We start from the raw sequence: 12067 nt of genomic DNA, 5'->3' as shown, positions 1-12067 counted from the left end.
TCTGTTTCTAGTGCGAGACATAAAAACAAGCATAGGACTACTCCAACATCAGTAGAGATTAGTTTAATATATGAATCAGTGAACTATTAATGAATCTTTATCTCAAGTGCTTTCCCTTTGTACTATTGCAGTTTCCTACACAGTGCGGTTCAAAGTGCTAAAACATTTTGTAGGGACATATAGTTTGACCCAGTATTTTAAAGAATGTTGATTTAAGTAAGCATAAAAGTAGAAGTGGCAGTCTACTTTAAAAACAGATGTTTGAAGGAATGATGAATTGCCAATTGTTGGGTAATTTTCCTGCTGGTGAATGGAGGGTATCTGAAATGTGTGGCTTCTGTGTATATTTGAACTGAGTCTGAATGAGAAGTGTTTGGACTCATGTTGCTGCTGTGGGAGATAGCATTTTAGTACTCTGACATGTCAAGGTTATTAGAATGAGGGAAGAAGAATGTCTTAGCTTGCTTTCTGTGATAAAACACCATGATCAAAAACAACTTTGGAAAGAAAGGGTTTATTTTAGCTTCCCATTTATAGTCAACCATCAAGGGAATTCAAGGCAGGAACCTGGAGACAATAACTGAAGCAGACACTGTGAGGAATATTGATTACTGGCTTGCCACCATGACTGGCTCAGTCTACTTTATTATACAAATAGCACCGCTTGCCCAGGGGTGGGCTGGGCCATTCTACATAAGTCATATTCAAGAAAAGTGCCCCACATGCCTGCCCGCAGTTCAATCTGATCAGTTTTCTCAAGTGAGGTTCCCTCAACCCAGATGACCCTAGCTTGTGTCAAAATGACAAATATCTTAAGCAGCAAAAAGAATTTTGGTGAAGTTCTTATCTAACCATGAAGTAGCATCAGCAAAATTTAGTATACTAATCGAAAGCATTTTTCTCTAAGCTAGTGCACAAAGAATAGATGTGCCCTGTCATAATGCCTGACTCCCAAGCATAAACATTTGAGCATTATGAAAATAGCTAGTGCTGCTGGACATGGTAGTACATGCCTGTATCAGTACTCAGGAGGGAGAGGATGGAGGATTAAGGCCAGACTGGGATACATAGTGAGTTTCAGGACAGCAAGGGCTACATAGTGAACCCTTTTCTCAAACAACAACAAAAAGAAAACCATCAACAACAGCACAAAAGCATATCTAGAGAAGTTAAATTAGCTAATGAGAATTTCAGAGAATACTTACTACAGAATTCCATGTTCCAAGTGAGCTAGTATTTTTTAAGGCAATTATGGGGATGTAGATAGCTCAGAAGCTAACAGCTCTGGCTACTCTTGTAGAGGATCTGAGTTCAAACCCTAGTATCTATAGTGTAGCTCATGACCATCTGTAACTCCATTTCTGGGGGATCCAACACTCTCTTCTGGCCCCCATGGGCACTGCATATACATGATAGACATACGTACAGGCAAAATACCTCTATACATAAATTTTTCTAAATGCTGCTTAACACCATATGCTACTTTAATTATTCCACTATTTTCATTTTCTCCTTTCTAACTTTGCCTCTGTTCACCTGCTATTATGTGCGTGTCTCTCCACATTTGATCTTTTTTCTTCGTCATCATCATTATCACTGTTTGCTTAAGTCCCTAATCTAACTCAGCACTTAAAGCTCAGGGTTGGCTACAGACTAATACAGAAGTAAAGTGTTATGTAGTTTTTTAAAGGCTGGGCTTGTTTTAGTTATTTTGCTAATTCTGGCTCCACTATTGCACTTAGATGCCTCAGCTTAACTTGTAACACCGCATATCTGAAACTAAACTAATAATTTCTAAATCCAACTTAAATTGCAAAACTTTTGTCTTTGCCAGTATCACTGCTATTTGATACCTATCCTTGAATATCTAATTAACTGCTACTTCCCTGTATGCTTTCTATTAGCAAGTATCATCAAATCTTCTAACTATTCCTCTTTGCTTACATTTCCATTACCGTCACTTCACATGTTAACACTATTGGAACCATCAGTATATGGCTGTCTTCTGCATTTTAAACTCCTTTGTGTATGGTAATTACAAATTAAAATAAGATTTTTTTAAAGGTGCAAAAAAAGTTTCCAGGTGAACCTAGAAACGACTGTAGCAGGTGTGAGTATAGCAGAGCTAAATGGGCCCAAGGAACAACCTCTGAGATAAGAGAGTTGAGAGTGTAAGAAACAGTAGAGATAAAGCCAGTGGTGGTGGCACACGCCTTTAATCCTTGCACTCGGGAGGCAGAGGCAGGCAGATCTCTGTGAGTTCGATGCCAACCTGGTCTACAAAGCGAGTTCCATGGACAGCCTCCAAAACAATACAGAGAAACCCTGTCTCGAAAAACCAAACAAACAAAAGAAACAGTAGAGATAGGTTATAAGATTAGGCCAGAGGTCTTTCAAAATGGATCATCAGGCAGACTTGCTTGGTGCTAAGCCTAACAACCTGAGTTCAATTCCTGGAACCACATGGTTAAAGTAGAGAATTAACCCCTCCCCCAAGTTGCCTTCTGGCCCCCACATGCACAGCATGGCACATGTTTGCACAGCTTACATACACACATCATATATGTGCACACACAAAATGAAGTTTAAAATAATTTTAAATGTTGGGCTAATAATTCTGATAACCGGGCCAGTAAATAGACTTCCTGTTTATACAAAAAGACTTTATATATTTTTACTTACTATGTCTGAGTTACCCATATTCTAGAAAGCGGTAGTAGCGTCAACTAGATTTTCTTGGTAGAAAGTCTAAGAGTTAAGATAAAAGTAATCACAACAGTTCTGGAACTGCCTCTAGACCTTTCACATGTGACCAGCAACCCTTCTAAGCACCTGCATTTCCATGATTAGAGCCTTTATACTGATGAAATTTGTGGAGAAACACAGGAGGAGCTCAACAGAAAATGGTTCAGTAACCTTTATAAATACTAAAGAAATATACAAACATTCAAGAGACTTTATAATCACAAAGAAGATCACTAAACTCAGGAATCTAGGTAGAACTTCAACAGTGACTGCATAGTAAGAAAGAACTCTCATGAAGGAAAGTTCTTTTCTACCGCCTGGAGATTCTGATTTCATTGATCTCATGTGACGCTGACCCTAGAAGAAAATGATGACCATCAGTGTATGGAAAAGCCAAGGGATAAGGTAACATAAACATTTTCCACATGGCTCTAATGTATAACCAGCCTTGAAAGCCACAAATTTAGAGAAACCCAGGAATCTTGTTTATCCTGCATCACTTAGGTGCTCTCTGTATGTATGTATGTATATATGTATGTACGTATGTATGTATGTATACACACACACACACTGTTGATCAAGGCCATTTCTGGTTACTGGTTTGGTTTTCACATCTATAAAATAAAGATAGCAATAATTTCCTGGAAAGATTGCTATGAAGACCCACAATTTCTGGTTGAGTAGTTCATTTTGTAGGGAATCCATAGCGTTCAGTTAATTGTCTCTAAATGCCTTTTTCAAAATTCCTCATATAGTACAGTATCGTGGAGCATTTTACCTGTGTTTTCTTCTAGTAATTTCATAGCTGTGAGTCCTTTTGCTGTTTAGTTTTGAAACTGTATTTCAAGTATAGCATTTATCCCTTTCCTTTCTTCCCTCAGATCTCTTCTATATAGTCCTCCCCACTCTCTTTGAAATGTATGGCCTGAATATACATGTTTGCCCCATGCCAATCTTATATTTAAGTCTTTAGTCCATTTTGAGTTAATCAATGTAACTGGTGAGAGACAGAAGTCTACCTACATTTTTAGATAGATAATCAATTTCCATAACACCATTATTTGAAAGACTGTTCTGTCTAAAGGATGTCCTGAGTATTATCAAAACATTCATTCAAAATTTAATGTAACCTTTTGATTGCTGAACATGTTATTCAATACCATTTTTGTTTTACCCTGCGAGTAGTCTCTGGTTTCTGTAAATAATTTTTGCTCATCAAAGGTCAATACACTTGAATATGATTAACTTATCTTCCTTTTAAGTGATTAAGCTGTTGTTTTATTTACAAGGTGATTCTGCTTGTCCTTAAAATTTATGCGGTACCAATTTATTGCCTCATCTCTAGAATAGTGCTGATTTTATACTTGTTTCGTAACTGTTGTTCATCTTCTGACCAAGAAGAAATTGGAAGGATGGTACAATTTAGAAAATAAGGTTATTTCCTTCAGCAAATTCTACTTGGAAAGCAGAAAAGTTATCTGTTATACAACTTTTTTTAAAGTTTTGGTTTTTGGATTTTTTTCTTTTTGCTTGTTTTTGGGAAGGTTATTGTTTTGGTTTTATGGTTTTGTTGTTTTATTTTGTATTTACTCATTTTAAATGCCAACTATCATTTCAGAATTTTACTTTCACCTTTCATCCTTTGCATGGGGCTCACTGATTCTCTTTTTTTAATTTGTGGGAATTATTTTTGGTAACTAGTGAACTACAGTGATTTCAGATAAGAGAGTAAAATTTAGCTACTATTTTAACTAAAGTTTTTGAGTGTTTCAGGGCTTAGTTGTATAGGAAAATAACTAATAGTGAACAAAAAGAATGTAGAATAACAATGAAGAAGAAGAAGAAGAAGAAGTTTGTTAGCTATAATAAGTTTGAGGTCCCTGGTGTACAGTATATGTAGCAACAGCAAGCAAGCATGCAGTATATTCTTAGAAAATAAATGAAGACTATAGATAAAGTGTATAATATTAAGAATTCTGGGTGTTAAATTTACAAACATGGGCTAAGAGATACTAACTTGACTCTTTGTTTCTGTGACTATCAGCAAGTAATTTTATGTCTTGGGACCCATCTTTCTTGGGAAATTTCAAGTAGAGGGTCTCTAATAAATTATCATCCGTCATTGACATATGACTAAGCGTTTACCTATTGATCTTCTTAAACTCTTCTATCATTTTTATAGCATATAGAATGAGAACCTATGTATGCCATATCTGCAGTATCACCTTTACGTCTTTACATATGTTCCGGTCCCACATGCAAGGAAGCGAACATCAAATTAAGTAAGTGGTTTTTGTCAAAAACATTCTCATGTTACCCAAGACCAAAGCTTCTAGTCAAAGACTCTTCAGTATATTTTACAAACTGTCTAAATATTCATTTTCCTATTACCTGAACCTATAAGTGGTAGGCAATATTTGTAACATATTACATACTAGTGCCAAAGGGTATTTTCTAATCACAGTAATGAATTGGCAGATCTGTCTGGCAAATTGGTGTCCCCTCCTAAATAAACAAAATTATTTGTCTTTGTAGACATGCTAAAAATCATTGTTTTTCAGGCTAGCCATGCAAATTCACGGCATCTCAAAAGGTTTTCTTTGTTCCAAGGATTCAGTGATCTAATCATCATCTTTTTAGTGAGGTATAACGGTTAAGAACAAAGGTCAGGCTGTTATACCTAGAATACAGAATACAGGTCCATTTTTAGTCAGTATTAATGCATGGTTTTAAGATGAGGAGAAATCACTTAATCATGATCTCCATGTCTAGCCTATTTTTTCAGTAAACAATACTATTTTTATTTTTCTTTGTAATTACACAGTATTTCTTTGCACATCACAATATATCCTTTGTTTATCTGCTGGTGGTCACCAAAACTATTGTATAACTTGGCTATTGTGCATGATATTGATGGGTAGGCATCTCTCTTGTAAGTGACATAGGATTCTTTTGGGTAGATAGTTGGATCTGATAGCAGTTATATGTTTAGTTTTTGAAGAACCTCCATACAGATTTCATTAGTAGCTACAGTAATTGTCATTCCCACCAGAATTCATATTCATTTTTCTCTGCATTCTCATCAACATTTGTTGTCTTGTGTTTTCTTTTTTTCTTTAATAAATAAGTTTTGTTCTTTCACAATTTTGTACATGTACACTATGTATTCTTTTTGCTCTTCCCTACCTCTCCTGTTCTTCCCATACACACACACACACACACACACACACACACACACACACACACACACACCCTACTAGCCACCTTCACTATCTTTTCCCACTGTGTACTAGCTTTGATTCTTTTTAGTGTTCCATCAAGTCTACTGAGGGCTGTCTGCCTGATCTTGAGTTCCAAACTACCCATCAGAACCTTGTAGAATCACCATTGTGTAGACATCTGGATACTATGCTTGCCCCTATCCAAGAATCTGTTGGTTGACAGTAGATAAATAGTATGCAGTAGGACCTCATGAATCCTTTTCCTCTTCATAGCTGACTATTAGGAGGGCCCAACTTCTGTGGACCTGGTGGCAGTATACACAGCTGCTGTAAGTTCATACTTGTCACTTCTGTGTTGTGTTTAAGATACAATTTTAGCTCTTCTCCCCATTCATTAGAACATAATATTCTTTCTGATCCATCTTCCCCAGTATTCCTTCAATATTAAGTGGGTGATGTAAATGTCTAGTTTAGGGCCAAGCCTTTATTCTCAGCATCTTATGCAGCCATGGGTCTCTGCATTTACCTGAAAAGGAGAGTACTCTCTGTTCAAGGCAGAGGCTGGCCTTTGTGTGTGTATGTAAACATAGACATGTAGAGGATGGTTTGATGCTGTCAATTTAGCTAAACAACCATCTTACTATCCATTCCCAGGGTCTAAGACCTATTCAGTTATGGGTTTTGGAGCCAGTTTACAACAGTAGGAATGTATTCCCGCTTAGAAAGCAAGTTCCAAATCCATTTAGGGAGCATCTTTTCTCTTCTCTCTAATGTTTCCCTGACTATGGGATTCCAGAAGCTGTTGAGAAGAATGTGTATTCTACAGCTGTTGAATCAAATATTGTATGCTTAGTCCATTTGATTAATGGTGCAGTTTTAAGTCTCTTTTTAGTCTAGATAATGTATATTCAGTGAATCAGAGAGATAGTTAGGATTTTGGAGATAGTCAAATGGGTGGATTTATACATCCAGAAGTAAGGCTGGACAACAGGGCAACTTTTAAGATGGTTCTTCATTTCAGCAGCAATGAGTTAAACTGAGACATACAGGAGACTTCTTTGAAGTCAGCTTACTAATAGATTATAGGCCTCCTCTCTTAGATTGTGTTTTTTTGGATTTTTAAAGCAGCCCTGCTTTTATTGAAAAGGTCGTAAATCCGCTGGCTGTTTTAAATCAATGTCATCAATCTCTGTCTGCACATCCAAGCATTAGAGAAGTGTCGAGTGTTGCCCAGGGTCATAGAAGGGAACTTCAGATCAGGAACAGGTGCTTCTGCCAGCTTACCCTCAAGCCAACTCTCTTCTTGGTGTCTGGTTTCCAAGCTACCACAGGCTACTGCCTCAGCTGCTCCAGCTCTATTGTCAACATGGCCCTTCTGTTCAGGGCATTGGAAGTATATCTGTCAATTTCACTTCAGAGAAGTATCAGAGGGTTGGGTGGGCCCAATGCAGCAAGGATACAGGCTTGAGATGACATCCAGCAGGCAGGTACTCATTTACTCTGCCCTCCCCACCCTGGGAAAGGTGTTAGACTGTACGTTTACAAGGTGCTAGTTTTTATAATTTGTAACTCACCAAGAGTTTCCAAGAGCCCCACTGAGGGTCCTCTTCCCCATCCATAGTTTATTGCTGTGCACTTGGTATTATGGTTCACCGTTTAAATCTCTTGCGGTTTGAACATTCAATATTCCTGTAGTTCACTTTGTTGTTGTCTATTGCTGCACTCTGGGATCTCTCCATGGCATTCCCTCTCCCTGCAGCTCTTCCTCTGTGATTTTATTTCAATATCATGAAGAAAATGAAAGTGTCAATGTCTCCACTCTACTATCTTCCAAGAAATGTTTTTGCATAAAACTTGTGAAATTCTGGAGAGATATCTGACTACCCATGCTATATCTTTTGGACATCAAAATTCATTTTTATAGTTTTAAATTTTTATTTCAACCTCTGTAGATTTTGTTTAAACTAATATTTTAGAGCAAAGAAAGTATTCAGAGTAATCAAAACTTTGTATTATTTTCTTTGTAGAGAATCTCATGTTATCAGTCAAGCGAAGAATTCAAAGAAGATGCAAGAGTCTTACCAAGGTGAATGTGCAGATTACATCAAAGTGAAGAAACCTAGAGAACTAGAGCCCAGGGCTCATTTCAGGAAGATGGAGGACAATTACTTGGAAGTCCATGGATACAGAGATATGGTTGATTCCAGACCCAGACATAAAATGCTTGAACAAAAACTTCCACTTGAAAATTTCTGGACACAACCAGGACCATACAATAATTCTCGAGCGGTAGAAGACCAGTTACCTCATTGTTTACCAGCACAGTCAAAAACATATGACTCTTTCCAGGACGAGCTTGAAGATTACATCAAAGGGCAGAAGGCCAGAGGGCTCGATCCCAATATTAGTTTTAGACGGATAACAGAAAACTATAGGTGTAGAGATCAGAAATACAGAGAAAGGTTTGATCCTGGACACAGACCAAGGATGTGTGAGGAAAGATTTTCATCTGAGTGTCCACAGACCTACCAGCGACAATACAATGGTTCGCCAGTGGAAGGCCAGTTACCTCACTGGTTACCACCTCATTCAAAGAAGAGAAGTGATGATTTCCAAACTGAGTTTGATGATTACAACAAGGTGCAGGAATCTAGAGAACTGAAGCCAAAGACTTCTTTTAGAAGAATTGATAGTGCTATTGAAACCCATAATTACAGAGAAATGGTTGACAGACGATCCAAGCATAGAATGTTTGAGCAAAGATTCCCGTGTGAGACTTTCCAGACTTACACAGATCCACACAACAGTTCCCATGCTGTAGAAAACAAGTTACCTCATTTACCAGCATATGAGAGCCAGCAGAGCCTAGACTCTGACAGCTACTATCAGTTCACGAGAGATTGTTTTTCAGAAAAATCTGTTCCCCTGAGCCTTAGTCAGCAAGAAAGTAGCCCTGGCTCACACAGTGTAGAGTATGACATTTACAAGCAGCAGCCCTCCTATGACAATGCCAGTGCCCATGAAACAAGTCATAAAAAACGACATCAGAAGAGAAGGCGACACCTGGAGGAAGGGAAAGAAAGGTCAGAGAAGGAACAACCCAAGCATAAAAGGAAAAGGAGCTGTCAGGATAAAGATTTAGACCAAGACAAGAGCACTGAGCAAACTAAAGGAGAGGAAGATAAAGCTGGAGTCAGCTCTGAGAAAATCAAGCATCGAAAAAAGAAAAGGAAACATGAAGCAGCATCGGAGAAGGAGGAACGTAAGCACAAGAAGGAGAAAAAGAAATCTGTTGAAGAAAGAACAGAAGAGGAAATCCTTTGGGATGAGTCTATTCTTGGGTTCTGAACTTGTAGGATACCCAGGAATGGCAAAAAGAAAATAATGCTGATTTAGATAAAGATGGGAATAACTGGTGAAGTCAAGGAAACGTAGGCAAAACCTTCGGGGATTTTTTTGTTTGCAAAAATAGAAATCGAACATGAAAAACACAAGACATCTAAATCCAGTCTTTAAGGAAATGTTTTGAGGTAAACCTACTCAAGGATTTTGAACTTTTAATTTTACTTACAGAAGAGTGAGTTGAGAAAATCAGTGGGAAATATTCTGAGGAAATTTAGATAAAAATCAAGCACTTCAAAGGAGGAGAATTGATAAAAAACCAGTGTCAGTTATGAAGAGTCTCTCTCTCTCTCTCTCTCTCTCTCTCTCTCTCTCTCTCTCTCTCTCTCTCTCTCTGTATGTGTGTGTGTCCTCTGCTCTGCTCTCCTCTCTCATCTGCTTTCCTCCCTCACTCTTTCTGTCACTTCCTGCTTTCAAAATGTAATTAAAAGAAGAACCACAAAGTCTAAACCTAGCCTTCAAGAAACAAGAACATAATACTAAGAAGGATGGGAGAAGAAGAAACCTACTGAAGAAAATTCAGAAGATTAAGTGCTTTCTAATTTTCAGTTTTGTTCCCTTAAGGATAAAGAAAGGTTGAAAACTTTTGGTTTCATGATATTTGTGTTATTTGTGTATTTGTACATGTGTAAAGTTATTGCTAACAAAAGCCACATGAGGTAAAAATATTCAATATGCTTTTTAAAGTTAATTTCTCTGATTTTTTAAGAAAGAAAATGTATTCTATTGCTTATATATAATATGGTTTTCTTAAGTAGAGGTGTTTCTACTTTGTCCATCAAGTTGCAATGAAAGTGAATTGTTTGCTCATGGAAATAATGTACTTAACGGTGAATTACACAGCAGTCTACAGCCATACCACCCTGAATTTCCCCAGTCTTGTTTGATTTTGGAAGAATGGTCAGACCTGTGGGAGACCAGACTTCACAGAATCTATTCCTTTTAGAATTTGTGTTAGTATTGGTGGTATTTTACTACTGTTGTGTGTTAATGTTTCTGTTTTCTCCAATGAAAATGAATGAAGCAACTTAGACCTTTTTTGTTAAATCTAATTTGCAGTGTATTTTTGTATTTTCTAGTTCTGAAAGTGGAAAATTAGTGTATAATAAATTAGATGATATATACTTTTAAAATGTTCTCCAAAGGGCTGATAGAAATCGGTCTATATTCTGAAAAAATGTTTATATTAAAGTGTTTTAATTTCTAAATACTTCTTTCTGATCATTTCTTTCAAAAGATGATTGTCCTGCCCATGTGAGGAACAAGAAATGGAGTTTGCAACTAATTTCTAGGAAGACCAAACAGTAAAACTGTAATTTCACTTATGCTACAGATTGCTCAGTAGAAGTTAACATTCAGGTTTGAGTTCAACTTTAAGTTAGAAAAAGACCTCCAACTTGAAAGTGAAGAAGAAAAATGTTATAAGTGGTTAATGACTATGGGGGTTGTTAACTTTAAATAGTTTGATTTTAATTTTTTCTGCTAGTGCACTGTTTTATGATCAGTACTTGATGAAGAACTTGAGCATTATTATGCTATACTAGGAAGTGTAAAAGCCTAAGATTTCCAAATTCCAGTATTATGATCTTAGTTGTGCCATCAGGTTGCTATATGATTTTGCAAAAATGCCGCCAGAATCCAATATGCAGTTCAGAGATGGAAAATATAAAATATAATAGGCCCTATATATGCTAATCCCATCAAAATCATGCCAATTATGATGGTGATATATCTGCATTTGGGCACGTGATTTTATATTTTTCCTCATATTTGAATTAATGACAAGTAGATGCTAGAACATGATGATGATTTGGTTTATTCTTAGATGAGTGAATTATTCCAAAGAATGCTATATTTTCATAAAGTCAATTTCTCTTCCATGAGACATTTAGTATAATATAAATATAACTCAATGTATTAACACTGTCTTTAAAGAAACATTTGTTATACTTATGAAAATAGTAAAACAGGAAGAGAAAGTAGGCTGAATTTCCAGCCACAATGCTGGCAAAATATCTTTTGAACACACACACACACACACACACACACACACACAGTGTTCACAGAAAATGTTAGAAATCAATTGGATTGATAATATTTTGAGAATTGGTAGATTCTTTTTTGGATATCCATTTAGTGTCAAATATGTTGGAGACATTCAAAACTATAGCATAACTTGCAAGTAAACTGGGGACGAGCCAGATGAGAACAGGAGGGATCGGGTAGGGGTGGAGAGAGTACTGGGAGAGGCGGCTGAAGTTGGGGGGCATTTGGGGGGTGATGTAGAAACCTAGTGCAGTAGAAACTCCCAGAATTCTATGAGGAAGACCCTAGCAAGGACTCCTAATAATGAAGGATACAGAGCCTGAATTAGTCATTTTCTATAACCAGGCAAGGCTTCCAGCAGTGGGACTTGGACACCAAACGAGCCACAAACTTTCAGCCTACAATGTGTTCCAACCCAAGATGTGTTGGGGTAATGGCTGTGCAGAACTTGTGGGAGTGACCAACCAATGTCCAGCCCAACTTGAGGTCCATGCCTTAAGAGAGAGCTCATGCCTGTGACTGCCTTGATGGCCAGGAACCAGAAGCCGGGAAGCCCAGACACGTGGGATAGAAGCAGATATGATTGGAGAAAAAAATGATTACTAATGATATTCTGCTATACTAATTGATCAGTGCCTAACCCAGTTGTCAGA

The 12067-nt window shown here is 37.3% G+C and overlaps 1 protein-coding gene across 5 annotated transcripts in view; it reads left to right on the top strand.

The window, feature by feature from the left end:
• The window catches only part of Zmat1 (zinc finger matrin-type 1), a 55494-nt gene extending 44918 nt beyond the window's left edge, over positions 1-10576 (top strand). For all 5 annotated transcript variants that reach the window (XM_040744408.1, XM_040744407.1, XM_005072482.4 and 2 more), the window contains 2 exons: positions 4928-5027; positions 7994-10576. In XM_040744408.1, the coding sequence (XP_040600342.1) occupies positions 4928-5027; positions 7994-9314 (1421 nt within the window). In that variant the 3' untranslated portion in view covers positions 9315-10576. The remainder of the gene's footprint in view (positions 1-4927; positions 5028-7993) is intronic.
• The last annotated feature ends 1491 nt before the right edge of the window (positions 10577-12067 follow it).

This window comes from Mesocricetus auratus, unplaced genomic scaffold (genome assembly GCF_017639785.1).
Source record: "Mesocricetus auratus isolate SY011 unplaced genomic scaffold, BCM_Maur_2.0 Super-Scaffold_100003, whole genome shotgun sequence".
NCBI lineage: Eukaryota > Metazoa > Chordata > Mammalia > Rodentia > Cricetidae > Mesocricetus > Mesocricetus auratus.
Note: the sequence above shows the minus strand (reverse complement) of the source record. Positions and strands in the feature narration are given on the sequence as shown.